The 16,730-nt window shown below is 38.2% G+C and overlaps 1 protein-coding gene across 1 annotated transcript in view; it reads right to left on the bottom strand.

Annotated features, from left to right (window-relative positions):
- Positions 1-465: 465 nt before the first annotated feature.
- Positions 466-16,730, bottom strand: part of RBPJ (recombination signal binding protein for immunoglobulin kappa J region) — a 98,570-nt gene continuing 82,305 nt past the window's right edge. Inside the window, exons 5-11 of the mRNA XM_049790001.1 lie at positions 15,058-15,232; positions 9,712-9,849; positions 9,434-9,546; positions 6,987-7,127; positions 5,730-5,885; positions 4,943-5,046; positions 466-4,816 (exon numbers count right to left, since the gene is read on the bottom strand). Of these exons, the coding sequence (XP_049645958.1) occupies positions 4,501-4,816; positions 4,943-5,046; positions 5,730-5,885; positions 6,987-7,127; positions 9,434-9,546; positions 9,712-9,849; positions 15,058-15,232 (1,143 nt within the window). The 3' untranslated portion in view covers positions 466-4,500. The remainder of the gene's footprint in view (positions 4,817-4,942; positions 5,047-5,729; positions 5,886-6,986; positions 7,128-9,433; positions 9,547-9,711; positions 9,850-15,057; positions 15,233-16,730) is intronic.

Raw genomic sequence — 16,730 nt, 5'->3', positions numbered from 1 at the left:
CTTTCGAGAAAATACATTCTGATGAAGCACGCCCCACCAAAACATTCTGCTCTTTTTTGCTTTGGAGCCACACCTAGGGGTACTCAACTCACAGGGCTTAATCCTGACTCTGGGATACCAGGAACTAAACACAGGTAGGTCACATCAAGCAGGTACCTTACCTGCTGTACTATCATTGCTTCAGTCCCCAAAACATTCTCCATTCTGACGAAGATCAAACAAAAATATACTGGGAAAGCAAGCTGATGCTAAATAAATAATGCTCCTCGATTTTGTTTTTCTTTTGATAAGTTTGAAATGTTCCTAAAATGGGACTGTCCCCTTAAGTGAAGAAGCCCCTTTTCCTTAGTTACATGAAAGAGGGAGAGGATTCTCATACTAAAAACACAAAAAAAGGAAGTGAACATGTGTCTGCTTTCCAGGATGCAGAGAGCAAGGTGAGATTTTTTTGTACACAGACTGCAGTACAGGGTTTAATTTGATCTTTATAAAATGGTCTAAAATTAAAGGCGGGAATACATGCATTCAGGCACATCCAACAGAAGACATTTACAATGGTTTACATTTCTTTTTTATTTATTCTGTGAAACTGCCCATATTGCAAGTTTCTCATGGATGAAATATGGAACTGAGCAGATTCTTTTTTTTTCTACAAAATTATGGTATAAACTTGCTCAATTTTCTATCTTATTGCTAATAAACCTTACAGGCGCACAGTTTGTAAATTAAACCCCTTAAGGACTGAATGCATAAAGCATGCTGCAAGGTACAAGAAATAAGCTAAAAATGAGCATATAAACCTACATCTGGACCAACACAGTACTGAATGCTGGCAAACATCACAACACAGGGAAAAATTAATCAAAGAAGATACACAGTTCAGTCCTGAAAGGGTTAAATAGAAACCCTAATATATTATTGTTTCTAACCATCCATCCCACATTACAGTGCTTGAAAACAAAGTTAAAAGTCTGGCACGGAAAATTACACACATTTGTTCAGTACTCATCAGAAACACAGCTGCTTTTGAAATCAAAAGTAAGTAACTTGGTTAATAATTGAATTGCATTTTGTTTAAAAAAAAAAAAGCCCCACCCCGCCGTGAATTATCTGGTTAAACATGGCTAGTTAATTTAGTTCCCCCCAAAATGCACTGGAAATTTCCTGTCAGAATACAGATAGTACCAATTCCATTTTTAAAAGGAACAAAACCTAACCAGTTCTGAAAGCAACATGTCTGTGTAGTATGATGACATCTCACAAACTGACGCTTCTCTAGGAAGATGCCTTGAGTTGCCACCATCTAAGAAAGCTGAGCAGCAGGTGGGGTATTATACTAGTGTTCAGCACGAAATCGTTCCAAATAAAAAGGGCATGTTCCATATTTAAGGTCTTTAGCTATGTGATGACGTCAGTGGGATCATGAAATCAACAGGATCACAGGCTCAGCTGCTAGGCATATCATGGGACATTGCATAGAATCATGGAGCGTAAAGTACATTTCTAAATCAGTACTAAAAAGATGAAATGAACAGAACTCAAAAGAAAAAAATAGTAACTGAAGAGGTCATCATCTGAACAGCACCTCTCCCAAGGCAAATGGCCGGCACTGCTTCTTATGCCAATACAGAGAAGGGGAGATATTTCCTAAAGACTGGACAACAATCTCCTTTGAATTATGTACTGCAATGAGGACAAAACCGTGAGAACCGTCTTTTTTTTTTTTTAGCAGCTGACAAAAGAACAAAAATATAGAATAGAGCAATCATTTTAGTTTGTGATATGAAGAGGGTAAATCCCTTTATAAGCACTTTTTTGGACGTGAAAAACAAACAGAAAAAGGGATGATAGTCCAATATTTCAATGATCTTATTAAAAAGAAATAACCTAAATAAGATAAACAGTTTAAGAAAAAAGTAAATGTTTTTTAGTAAAATCATAATGATGTTGAAAACTAATTTCGAGCTGCCAAGCTGGATAAGGAATAATTTGTTCTTCTAAAGCATCTCATCTATTACAGGTTAATTTAACATAATTTTAAAGTAAATATCAAACTTGGGAAGTGGAGGAAACTTGTGGCCCACTAAAAGTTAAGCAGCATTGAAAACAATCCCACACACTGAACAAAAAAAAACGCCTTGTGTAAAGACACTTCCGTGACACAACAGAGAAAAGAATACTACTCAGAAGTAAGCAAGTTTGCAGGAAAAGCCAGTAAACAGTGAAAACAAAGAAAGATAAGGCCACATGAGTTCTGCCCTTGACCACTAAAACAGATTTAAAGTGTGAGGCAGGATTAGCTCACAGAGAAGCAAGTAGCTGGAGGAGAACTGGAGAGAAGACTGTGTCTGTGTGTCTGTGTATTTGTGTGTGTGTGTGTGTGTGTGTGTGTGTGTGTGTGTGTGTAAGTATAATGCAGTCTGTGAGTGATTAAAAAGGTGTACATACAGTTAGAGAAAAGCACAATAACGTGGATTTAACCACTAACAAGTTTTACAAATGATTGCCCCCTTGAATATGAAGGGAAGAGCAATTTGAAGATATCAAGGTTTATATTTACAATGGCATGGTCTGAGCGAAAGAAGGAGTGAAGAGAGCAAAGCTGGAGGAGTAACAAATGACTGATAATGTTTTTGAAAGTCTGATGGAAACGTCTGCAAAGGAAGTCCAGGACAACAGAAAGACAATGTTCTGCAAGGAAGCATGGGAGGAAGTTACAGTTTTGCATTCATAAGGTACTTGTGGCTCCTGTTTTATGGGGCAGTAAAAGCTTACCACAATCTAGAGGTAGTTTTTACTCTAAGGAGGATGATTGTACTACTAGACTGTGTATTACAACATCACACACGCAGTTCCTGTACTAACTGTAGCCCGTGGGTCTGCTGCAATTTCTAAGAAACTCAACAGAGGCATAACTGCAGGGCAGCAATGAAAGCAATGGAAAACCAGCGAGCTTGGCATGCAAGGCCAAGATGTAACCCTGAATGCAACCAAATCTGAACTGGCTTGAAAAGTAGTTTCTGGGGAGACATTTAGAAAGACAGTGCTGGTCAAAGGAAGGGAGAAAAGAGGATGGGTACAGGGAGTGAGAAGTGGGAAAATAAGTTACATTTGCACTTTGAGAATATCACAACTGCCTGTTTCTAAAGTACTGTCTTTCAGCCATTTTAGTTGGTCTTCTAATAAAAGCATCTTGTTTTACTTAAGGTTACAATGATGTTTTGGCCTAGGCTACCAACATAACATAACATAACGTAACATAACATAACATAACATAAAATAAAAGCATGCTTTGCTGAGATAGTCCTAATTATACAATAAGGGCACCTTCTACCAACTGGTAGCAAAATACTTCTCATGATATTTTTTTGTCATTGCCAACAAGGCAGAAAACACCTTGCTGAATGAAATCACTAGGAACATTCCAAGTTCAAAATAAAATGTTTAACTTACACATAATACAAGTTATGTACAAGACTGGGAAGGGAAAAACCTGAACAGATCCTGAAGTATGTCGACAGGTTTATACACAGGGAAGCGGGAGAGCGCACTTCGCATACTAACATGTTCTGCGCCATTAACTCATGACTGACTCAATGGTCACATTTAATTCCATGTAAATGTTAGAACGTTTTGGATTACCACTATAAATACATTTTTAAAAAAGGGAAAACAGAAATAACTAGCAACAGTGAGGAAAGAGACAAAGTTAACGAACATTGCATGTATTGCAGGCAAGGCAGAGGCATTTCTTAAAGCTTTTGCACAGACTTCATATAATCTTAAAAAAAAAAATACATAGGCTTTTACAAGATTTGACTTGCTGAAATCAAAGCAATTTTTGACTCATGTAAAGTCCTAAGACTTCAGCTAAAAAAAAAGTTCCAGCCTTAGACCAAAAAAATCAACATAACAAAACAAACAAACAAAAAACCAAAACAAAACCTGGAAGAATAGGATAATCAGATTAAACAAGTGTGGCCAGGCTTGGAACCTGAATGTATTTAAGAGCAAAAGCTCCAAGGAGGGCAGGGAGGAGAACCTATTTGGTAAGAAAGATGTACTATATACTGCGATATAAAAAAAGGTATGATGAAAATGTACCTTTGACTAAAGCTTATACAAGTTCCTTGGTCCATAAAAACTATGTTAGATTTGTGTCTTCTAGTTGCTTAACTTTTATTTCAGCCACATTTCTATTTCTTGCCCATTCAAATAAAATCAAATGAAAACCAGCCAACCAAAATAACAGATGAAAAAAAATCTATTATTTCCAACGGTGCATACATCTGGACGTTCACTTTGTTTTACTGTGGCTTCTGCATTTCAAATCAGCACTTGCAGGTAACGGGGCTCTGAATAGTATCACCTGGTATGAAAAGTTTTCCCAAGAAACCACAAAAGCTTGTTCATTTATTCTCTTTCCTTTTTCTTTTTTCCTTCTGTCAATGTTTCACTGCAGCACTAAAGTCAGTTTAAGTCCTAGCAAAAGGACGGTAGTTAGGACACCACTGTCGCTGTGGACGATGTGACATTGGTTGAATTTGTGCTGACGTTTGTGTAACTTCCCTCGTTGTTTGTGTTGGATTCATTAGGGGGCACTTGGCTTGAGTTGGCTCGAAGGATTGCTCCCGCTGCACTGCAGTGTGGACGCGGCCCTGGTTCTGGCGTGTAGGTAAAGGTAAGGCTGGTGGAGTAAATGATTCCATCATTACGGACCAAAGTTACTGGAACCTGGACTGGCTGCCGGACCCACCGCCAACCTTCTCGGAATGCAGAAATATCTGGGACGACACAGAGCATACTCTCTCCACATCTGAGGGGAGGGGAGAAGAAAAATCCCTTAAATGCAAGGCCCAAGAAAGCACTGAAACATCATACAATCAGCTCCAGAAAGAAGCTAGAGTACTCATGCTGGATGCTATAAAGTCCTATCACGTACCTGTACATGGTTTCAGCTTCTACATCCCCAAACCACACTCGTAAATTTGGAGTGAAATTCTGTCCTGTGAGCTCAAGCATTGCTACATCCCCACCGCCATTCAACTGCAAGCCAAAGAAAATCAGAAGATTGTTAGAAAGGTACTTTGCATTGAAAGATGTGGGAGTGGGAGGTAAACGGTACTGAAATGTTTCTTTTAGGCCTAGAGATGTACAGGGGTTTGGGTTGTACAGAGGAGACCCTGGCTGGAACCCATCACTGTATGGTCAGTCCCCATAGCAGTTAGGATCAACCCCTAAACACCACCAGGATAAAACCTCCTCCCCAATGAACATTTTCTTCAAAAGTCAGGATTATAATGTGAAGTAAAACATCTTATGGTAAGTTAAAGTCAACTGAAATTAAAATTTTACTGCATTAAGTATGCTCCTCTTTTTTTTTCCCTTTATTTTGGAGTTTGGGCCATACCTGATGGCACAAGGATTACACCTGGCGGCTCTGCACTCAGAAATCGCTCCTGGCTGGCTTGGGGGAATCATATGGGATGCCGGCAAACAAACCAGGGTCTGTTTCAGGTTGTCCGCACGCAAGGCAAATGCCCTACCGCTATGCCATCGCTCTGGCCCCTATTTTCATTTTTTAACTAATACATGGCATATAATCAAATCCCCAAAATGCAACATGAGGGGCAGGTGGGACATAAAAAAAAAATGACTGTGAAATAGATTTATGTCGAGTTATAGCCACGTGACGACTTCAAAGCCAGTATGCGAGTAATGGGTCTCACCTGAAGACTCTCTACGACAGGCACAGGCGTGACAGGGGCAAGGACGGGGCCCATCCCCTCGTAAAACGTATACTCTGCCTTATCCGTACTAATGATTGTCCAGGAAGCGCCGTCATTTATCATCTCCTTATTTGGTTCTTTTGGACATGGAGTGGCCTTTTGAAAACAAATGTGTGGAAATGAACTTTTACACTTTATTTAGAAAGACAATTTGACCACAGTAACACTCAAAGGCAAGCAATGTGGAAAAAATTTGTCATTTTCCATACGTAGTAGTGTTTTGCTAACCCATAAACCCAGAAAATCCATATAGAAACCTTATATACAGTAATTTGTATCTCATAGATATAAAATACTTTGGTGACTAATTGTCTGAAGGAGTGATGATCTTTCAGAAAGACCATTTAGTCCCTGTAGTTTCTCAAATGAAAGATCAGTATTTTACAACTTTTTATGGCAAAGAGAGAATGGGAGATACTCCTGCTTTGGCATGCTCAGAGCCAGGCTATCAGCCAGTTCCTACTCTTACCCTACATGCATTGGCTGGGCTGAGACTCTGATCCTCTCTGGAAAAAGTTTGTCTTCGCTTAGAAATAAATTTTGCACCCAAGTCTAATTGGCCTCTTCATCGCCTCGGTGTGTCCTCATGAAAGCATTTGAATAGAACTGGGTTAAAATTAGCTTTTAAACCATGGTATTCTTAATATCTTAGAACATCGTGGGCAACCTTTTTTTTTCAATTGAGCCAAATCTTGCCAAAACCACGATTGAAATTTGAGAGCCACACAGGGCACGCACTGACAGAGGCTAGAGCAGAGTCCTGACTCCTGGAGTGACCGCCTGGCACATAGAAGAGCAGTGTTAAAAAGTGTAAAGAGCCGCATGTGGCTCTCGAGCCGTGGCTTGCCGACCAGTAAAACTCCAATGTGAACCCAAGAATCATGAATCTTCCCCAAATAGGCACAAGTCTGCCTGAATCTGAGGCCAAATTTGCTTTTGAATAAACTGTGGGGACTTTTTGTTCCCCAGAACTAGAAAGGTGTTGCTTACTTCCCTAAGAACACCTCCATTGTTCAGAGATGTAAGTTCTCCCTGAGGAAGGATGACTGTCTCGTGAGGACCAAGGCGTTAAGGACCCTTGACCCTGACTGAGATACAGCTATGAACCCAGCTTCATGTGTTAGGTACCATGAACACAAAACATGCTTCATGTTTCAGTAGTCCAGTCTAAATTTCACCAGTAATTAAAAGACATACCTGAAACTGGATTATTCTTTCTTGAGAAAGGCACAAGTACATTCTTTCAGTATCCTTAAGGTAAAATGCACACTTATGGAGTTGTGAGACAGGATCATCTGCATCCAATAGTGCGGTCTGCTTATCAACTTTCCTAATAATCTTTATTTCAACAACAACAAAAAAAAAGGCCATCACATATGGAGTTTTATTTCAATCCCTGTCAAGAGTACACAAAAAGCACACAAGTGCTACACTAGTCAGCAATATAGCCTAGTGATCTGCCACAGACCTGACACCTAAAATATTTGAAAAATAGGGGCCAGAAAGGAAGTACAGTGAATGGGGTAAGAAGCTTGCCTGGCATTTAGGTGACATGGATTCAATCCCTGATACCTGACCAAGGTTGGTTGTGGCTCAGAAATAAACCCCAAAATCTGGCTTTGATATTACAGAATTTCCCATTTTTTCAAAAGTATCAAATATTTATAGAATATTTCCATGGGTGGGGAAGGGAACCCAATTCTGTTGAAGCCACATACATGTGAGGAAATAAACGCTTTACATTCTCCATCCTGGGATTCACCCACTGCAACCTAGAAGCACCTCAACCTGAGATACACATGACTTTCAGTTTTCTTCCCTCTGGTGATACCTACTTTCTCTCTTGAGCATATAACCTCTCTAAGTCACCCTCCTAGTATTTCCCTAAATAAAACTATCTTACCTCATGAAACAAAAAATAAAAATAAATTTGCATGAATGGGACTGGAGAGATGGTACAGTGGATACGGTGCTTGAATTATTCACAGACTAATGGAGTTTGATGAACTGCATTCCATATGGCTCTCCAAGTATGCCAGAATTCATTCCTGAGTGGAGCCAGGAGTAGCCCTGGGCACCACCAGATGTGGCCCCAAAACAAAACAAACCCAATCAATTGAATGTAAATATTAAGGAGGTACAAAGTAGGATAAACCATCAAAAGCCTTTCTACAACCTTAAACAAATCTCTCCACCATCTAGGAAGACAAATTTATCAGTATCATTTGATACTGCTGCAACTATTTCTAAGGCTATTGTAGGATTATTTTTCTATTCCAATGTTTTGTTTTTAACAACCATAGTCAGAGCTCTGAATATAAAAAATATTCAACTAAAGATGACTTTCAGGCAAGCTAGAACAGTACTACCTTTACATGAAACACAATGTAAAGACGAATCTGTCTTACACCTGGTCCATCTGTGAAATGTAGCTGATCATAGGCCTCTACTTCAGAATCTAGCTTTCTATTGTTTTGGGTTAACACTTGGCAGTTCTCAGGGCTTACTCCTGGAGGACCATTTAGGGTGATGGGGACTGAACCTGGGTCAGCTGCATGCATGGTACATGCATTACCTACTGTGCTGTAGCTCTATGCCAAATTGTGTGTGTGTGTGTGTGTGTGTGTGTGTTTTCAGTATAAGCACTTAGAGCCAAAGCAAATACATACAATCCCTAGGAATGGGATATATCATAAAATAAAAAGAAGTAATAAACAATGATTTTATTTTCTTGTTTGTCCTTGTTTCTTTTTGCTCTACTTCTTTTTTATTATAATATGTTCCAGTTTCAAGTTTTTATAAATTAGTATTACTACAGTGTAGATATTTTAGCTTGAGTTGAAATGAGAAATAAAAACACCTAATACAAATATGACAGCGAAGAACAATAAGAAACGATGCATTGCTGTAATTATAGATCAACACAGCCCCTGCTGAAAATCCCAGAGATTATCAGCCAAAAGTATCTTATCAGAGATAAATATAAAGCACACTCAGAAACAGTAATACTAAAGTTCTTCCACTCACCCAAATACCTGACTCTAAATCAAACTTTCTCAGAAATCTCCTCTACATTTAAAAAATAATAAAAAGATCTGCATTCCTTAAGAAAATCCTAGTGCAGGGGCCAGAAAGGTGGTGCTAGAGGTAAGGTGTCTGCCTTGCAAGCGCTAGCGTAGGATGGACCGCGGTTCGATCCCCCAGCGTCCCATATGGTCCCCCTAAGCCAGGGGCGATTTCTGAGCACATAGCCAGGAGTAACCCCCGGAGCGTCAAACGGGTGTGGCCCAAAAACAAACAAAAAAAAGAAAAAAAAAGAAAAATCCTAGTGCAATGTTATACTGTTCTTTTTTGAATACGCTCAGACAGATGGTATGAGGAAAAAAAAACACCAAAATTTGTTATACTAAATAAAAAACAGAAGTCATTAAAACTGGTTTCACAGAACTTGGCTAACTACTTTAAAACACTTTAAATATAAGGTGCATTATTACTGCCAATTATAAATAGCAGTGATGCATGGTTATATCTTTATAAAATAAAAAGCATAAAATTATGATGTTTTTTAATTTGAATGTTATGAGTGTATGTTTTCTTCATTTTTATTACACATGTCATTAGAGCAAAAGTGAAGCCATATATACCAATCTTGGGAGTGCCATGCCAGTAACTGAACACACAAGCTTCACTGTCTGTCCATAATGGATATAGCCATCGCGGACTGTAAATTCTTCTCCTTCGGACTCATCATCATCCACTGCAAAGAGGAGGAAAAAGGAAACAAATTCTTTTAGAATTCATCAATGGAATATATATTTGTATGTATGTATGTATGTATTTGAAAATATAACTGAGCCATATGCATTATTTAAAAAATTGTTTGCTCACACTGAAAACATCAAATGCACATTGTTATACTCACAGAGATGAATGTAAAATGCTCCCCACTGTTGAGAACTGGCATGGAAGTTACCTCCTTCTACATGCAAGTATCTGGTACTGACGGTCTGGGATCGAAGTCTATTGAAGAGAGCCACTTTTGTTCCTGAGGCAATGCATACTGTAAGAAAACAAACAGCTCTTGTTTATATGACTGGAGGGAAGAAAGCTAGAGAAGGGGGCTGAGCAGGGTGGGAGAAATAACAAAAAGAGATAGTACCTGGCAAGCAATATAAATATAAATTTTTTTTGCCTTCCAAGAAATTAAATACCACCCCCACAAAAAATGTCAAGGGTATAAAGCTGGAGAGACCGTATAGAGCCGGGGTCTCAAACTCGTGGCTCGTGAACCGCAAATGGCCCTCCGTACAACATTTTGTGGCCCTGCCCTAGAGGAATCTTTTTTTTTTTTTTTTTTCAGTTGTTTGGGTCACACCCCCCAATGTTCAAGGCTTACTACTGACTTTGCAATCAAGGATCACCCTGACTTTGCCTCCTGCGGCCCCCGGGTAAATTGAGTTTGAGACCCCTGGTATAAAGGGTTGGACACTTGCCTTGCACACAGCCAACCCATGTTCAAGTCCCAGCTCCCCAGATGGTCTCCCAAACCCATCAAGAGTAACTCCTGAACACAGAGCCAAGAGAAAGCCCCGAGAACCACTGGAAAAGTCAATGGTAACTCTCAGTAAGAATATTCAGCTTAGCTAAAGAATATAAAATGTGCCCACAAAATATTTTTTCCTTTTTCTTTTCTTTTTAATAAAATCGTTAAGCATCATGATTACAAGAATGATTATAGTTGGGTTTCAGTCATAAACAGAACATCCCCTTCACCAGTGCAACATTCCCACCACCAATGCCCCCCTCCCTCCTGCCCAACTCCTGCCTGTACTTGAGACAGGCATTCTACTTCAAATCATTTTTAAATGAGAGCTACACAGTCTAATTAATGCACTGTAATTTATAAAAAGAAATTATTTAAAGTAAATGTTTAAGAGCAACTGATTAATAAACCCTAATGCATAAGACACTATTTTTCTGGATGGAGAAAGTATCTCTAAATGGAGAAGACCAGAAGATGTTCTGATAATTGATTCTATTAGGTATCTGGGTTTCTCCTATATGGTTGCATTTGGAATTTTACATGATGGCAAACCATCCATTGCATAGTCTGGTAGGATGTTACTGGAGTTAATGAAAATTGCCACGAGATACTGTGATTTTAGAGATTCTGCCTGTTTCTAAAAACCTTCAATAATGACAGCACTGCATGAAATTTCTTGGAGGAATCAATCTCATCTATGTAATCAAAAGACTATTCCAGGGGTGACTTATGTTCTCTGCCTTGTCATTTGAATTGGAGACTGCCTAATTACATATTATTCTATGCCTCCTAATGCATAAATATCCCACGATTATAAAGCAATGTTATTCTAATGCAAAAGAAATGGAAGAAAACATATTTAAACCAGACGAATCTTCTAAATTAACTACTAACAAAGCTGTTCTCCTTGGACAAGCAGATTCCCCTAAGTCCCATCTTTGAAGAGGCTTTTCCCCTGGATATCTGCCACCAGCCAATCTAGCAGAGCTGTTGCTAGAATCCAGCTCAAGTTTTCTTCCTACCCATTTTTGATATCCAATCAAGTTCCTCAATGCCCACTGACTACCTGGACTGTTTTCAGCAAGATCTCTCCTTTAGTAATTTTCTATACACTGATCCCTTCAATCTGCTCATTAACTCCCTACTCACCCTTGATATATTTGAAACTGACTCTCAATTCTACATGAAAGTCTCCCATTTGTCCTTATGAATCAATCCCACCTGACTACCATTAAACCTGCTGCCTCCACCCATCCCTCTCTCCCTACCTTTGGCCCTCACCAATAATGTTCAACCGACTTCCTCCTGGCAAAATGCTGAGATGGGTACAGAGGCCCATATGGTCTTGGGAAATAAACCTGGGTCTTGTCTCCTAAACTGTGAGCTTAGCTCTTTAAGCTATCTGTCCCCAACAATGTACAGAAAATGTATCAAACTATACCAAGTAAATGAGATTAGTAAAAATTCAATCTAAGTCTCTAATGCCTAAATGGTTTAAGCTACTTAAATAAATAACAATAAAAGATAAATATAGAGGGTGATGGAAAGAAAGACACAGTAATTCTCAAGGACATGCCAATATAATTTATATTATAGTATCTGGTGAAATCTTATTTAAATTTTAAGGCAAGCTGAAATGAAAAAAAAAAAACTTAAAAGAAATATTTGATGACACTAAGAAGTTAGTTCTAGGGCCAGAGATGTGGCTCACTTGCCAGCTCCAACACCTTTCCCTCCCTGCTAACTGCTGGGATAGAAATCTCAGAACCTGTTCTTTCCACTGTCATTTCAGTAATAATGTCCCTCAGGTAATTTTCTCTTTAAACTCAACAAAGTTGCCAGTAATACTTTACTTAATTTTAGTTTTGGGGGCCACATCCAACGGTGCTCAGAAGATCATTCCTGGCAGGATTGGGGGACCATACGGAGTGCTGGGGAGAGAACCCAGGTTCACCACATGCCAAGACATATGCCCCAACCACTGTACTATTGCTCTGGCTCTGACAGTTTTTAATAGCCAATCCATGTGCAGATTTACCTTACATGTCTGAGGTCCTAGTTTGATCTCCAATATTATAAAAACAACAAAACTATTACTATTGTTATTATGATTTTGGGTTTTTGGGGCCATACCTGGTGATGCTCAGATATTACTCCTGGCTCTACATCCAGAAATTATTCCTGGTAGAACTCAGGAATATGAAATGCAAGGAACTGAACTGGATCAGCTGTGTGCAAGGCAAATGTCCTGCCTTCTTTACTATAACTCTAGCCCACAATAAAATTATTTCTGTATATGTTCAAATAGTTGTATTTAGGTAGCCGTGGTATTGTCATTATATTAATACATAAGGGCTGAAGTGCTGGCTCAATGGTCTAAGTTCATAATTTGCAATGTGGGGTCTGTGGTCCAAAGCAATCTCAAAAAAAGAGGCCCTTATATTTAGCAGTACATAGAAATATTTACAAATGGTACAATGTCTCAAATTTGCATAAAGCTAAAGTAGCAAGAGAGGAAAGGACAGTGGAGATAGAATAGAGTAGCTAGACTAAGATGAGAATATGAGGCTGGGAGGGGTACTTCAGTGTTAAGAGCATAGGCTTAACATGTATAAGGTCATGAGTTTGATTCCTTCCTGATGCCTCACCCCAACCCTGAAACAAGACTGGCCTAAAGTAAAGATCACACTCAAGGTAGAAGAAAAACACAAAAGAATTCATTATGTTATTATGTCTCCATTAATAGCTTTGAATGTCATAGTATAAAGCAAATTATGATGACTCTATAGATTACAATCTCAGGTCACCTTCAAAGAACACTATTATTCTGCAAATTGGTAAACTAGATTATGCTGTGCTTTCCCTACCTGGAATACCTAAAGCTAATAGCAAATGCAGAAAGCTAAGAATCAAAGAATTCAACAAATCCCCATTCTGCAGTCCTTAATGGAATACTAGATTGATGAAACCATCACCAAATGGCTTCTAAAACCATTTGGTTAAATGTTGCTGAGGAATTTTATGATGGATGGATTAGGCTAACTAAAGCTCAACTTTAAACCATAAACAATCGTGAGCCGCAATATAAAACTCACTCTGTGAGTGCAGTTAGGGAAATAACTACACTAATAACTAGCATGCCAATGTTAATGAGTGAAAGAAGTAGAATGCCTGTCTCTAATATAGGCAGGGGTAGGGGTGGGAACATCGGTGGTGGGAATATTGCACTGGTGAAGGGGGGGTGTTCTATTTATGACTGAAACCCATCTACAATCATGCTTGTAATCATGGTGCTTAAAGATTTTATTTTAAAAAAACTATAAATAATCTAGTACTAAAAAAAGGGGATATATGACTTTTGAATTGATGGAAAGGAATATATATATACAAGTAGCTAATTATAAATAGAAGATTTTTAGCCCTAACCACCATTTATGGAAACTATGAGAAACATGTAATTAAGTCAGATCCAGAATATGAAAAAATGCACAAAAGAAAATCCATTTTCAACAAATAAAATGACATGATGGGCAAAAAGAACTGGAGGGGGAGAGAAAAACCAATTTTGTTGTAAATGTGTGGACTTTTCCAAATTTAAACAGATCTGCATCAGGTTTGTAAAAAAAAATTGTACAATGGTATTTTGTAGCTGACATTTCAGTTAATGTTATAAATCTGTCTATGAAATAGCAACTAATGGCTTTAAAGAACTACTTGGGGGTAGGGCTAGCAGTTGGGAGCTGCCTGGTGCTGGAGATAATGAAGCTTCAGTAACATCTGTAAAGGCCAAGTAGCTAGTCATGCTATACTACTCTGCCATTTTATGCAAGTTTGCAGTAGAAAATAAAAAGAAACCCAGGTACAGAGGACCTGAGGAAAAAGATGTCTCTGCTAGGCTAACAACAATTAAGGTGGTGTTCAGCTCCTCAGGATGTCTTCAAATGTTCATCTGATAATAATAATGCTTCTCAAAAATGTGGACGTTATTATGTGTGGCCATTATTTGGAGAAAGGGCAATGGAGAGCATTAAGTATCACTGACCCAAGATCCTTATTGTCAAATCACTTCTTCCAGGCACTGGAAAGCAAAAGCAAAAAATAAGGGTGGTGGGTAAAGAATGAGAAAAAAATGTTCCATTTTTAAATGCCTCTGGGGAGTAGTGAAAAACCAACTCTGGTTGAGACTAGAAAATATATACTTTCTATAAGAGGGAAGAAAAAAAAAGACAGTGAAGCACTACTAATAATCAGTAAGGAAATGATATTGCATAAAGGCAATGGAAACTGAGATTTGGTCTCCTGTAGGTGCGTACATGTGGGGAATGGCAGGGTGGGAAAACAAAGGACCATAGTGGATGGAAGGAGACACTCAGATTAGGGTGAGGGGCTGGAGCATATTGTGCATGATGTATAAGATAAAATTAAAATAAATTTTTTAGGGGCCGGGCGGTGGTGCTGGAGGTAAGGTGCCTGCCTTGCCTGCGCTAGCCTAGGACGGACCGCGGTTCGATCCCCTGGCGTCCCATATGGTCCCCAAGCCAGGAGCGACTTCTGAGCGCATAGCCAGGAGTAACCCCTGAGCATCACCGGGTGTGGCCCAAAAACCAAAAACAAAAAAAAAAAAATTTTTTTTAAGGAATGAAACTATTGAAAAGCAGATTTTAATTTAATAAAAAATTCAAGTCATAGCAGGAGAGGGCAAAAACACATAAAAAGTATACATACAGTCAGCATTTTTCAATGACTGCTTCTTTTTGGAAGGTTTGGAGATGACTTTTATCCGCTTGCTGAGGAACACGCCAATGTCATCACTGTTGCCGTAGAACATCTTGACAGACAACATGAAGTGCTTTCTCTTGTCTGAATCAGATATGTACAATGTTTTGGCAGTGCAATAATTCTGTGGGAAAAAAGGGAAGCACCAAAAGCTTTAAAGTATATACCTACAACAAAGTATGGCAAGTAGTCAGGTTTCATCAGGTTTAAAAATAATAATCTCTATGACCAGCTGACATCAACTATAAAAAGGACTAAAATTGATCTTTTAAGAGAAAGTACAAAGTTTTTCATAGCATATCTGGAAAATTCTAGCATGTCTAGTATGTCTCTCAACATACAATTTTCATATTAGTATCAATAGAAGAGCAGGAATTTTAAAAGACTGAATTTTAGTTAAAAATATTATTCTGAGGGACCAGAGTGATAGCACAATGAGTAGGACATTTGCCTTGAATGCCACCAGCAGAAAAAGTTAAAAGTTCATCTGAACTCAAATGAATTCAAGCTTTTAAAAGCAGAGGACCCTCTCAAAATTGTGCTTTATTCTACATAGCGAAACACTTGCAAATTTAAGGAAAACATAATTATACTATATGGTATACAAGATGATTATAAACAATATGATTATGTCATAGATAACAATATGATTATGTCATAGATAAGAACATACTTTATATTTAAACAAATAAGTACTTCTTTGTTGGTTTCAAAAAAAACTACCTTTACCCAATGGGTAGCTCACACTGTATTACCAAAGAATATGTAAATTACTAGAAATAATGTAGTAAATTCATCAATAAAATTTCATAATTTACTTCACCATCAGTACATTTTGGTCACTGAAAAAATAAAAGGGCATTTTTAAAGTTATGGCACTTTCAAAATAGAAATTTTTCAAAATGCTATTTCAATTATGTGACAAAAAATAAGGATCAATTTTATATTTCTTTTGGGAGGGGGAACAGACAGCAGGCAGGGATCACTCTTATCAATGCTGGGGGACCATATGGGATGCCAGAGATCAAACCCAGGTCAGCAGCAGGCGAGGCAAATATCCTACCCTCTACTTTCTCTTCAGTCTGACAAAGCTAAAACCTTAACTATTTCCCAGGACCCTGTCAATTAGGGAAGAGACGAAACTATTCATCATTTTCTAGTATTGATAAACAATACTTAAACAGTTTAAGCTTTAAAATATCTAAGTTAGACCAAAAAAGATATATCCTAATACTGTAATTTCAAATTAAGTTAGTCAAGTTGTTTCCCCTGACCTATGCTATGTGTTCTAAAGCCATCTAAAAGGAAAAAAAAAAAAAAAAAAAAAAAAAAAGCTAAGTGTCTGTCATACAGACTGGAGGGAGGGTTGCAATAGGAAAATGAGGACATTCATGGAGGGGCGGAGACATTGATGAAGGGATGGGTGCTAGAACATTGTATGACTGAAAGTCAATAACAAATAACTTTGTACGTCACAGTGATTCAATAAATAAAAAAAATTTAATTTAAAAAAAGTAGGCCAAATACCCCTCATTTAGGAAATACTACTGTTCTTTAAATTTTTCATTCAGGCAATTTTAGTAGCAGAACAAAAGTAATGTAATAGTTTATCATGTCTCATT

This window comes from Suncus etruscus, chromosome 16, assembly GCF_024139225.1.
Source record: "Suncus etruscus isolate mSunEtr1 chromosome 16, mSunEtr1.pri.cur, whole genome shotgun sequence".
NCBI classification, from domain to species: Eukaryota; Metazoa; Chordata; class Mammalia; order Eulipotyphla; family Soricidae; genus Suncus; species Suncus etruscus.
This window is presented reverse-complemented; position numbering and strand designations above follow the sequence as displayed.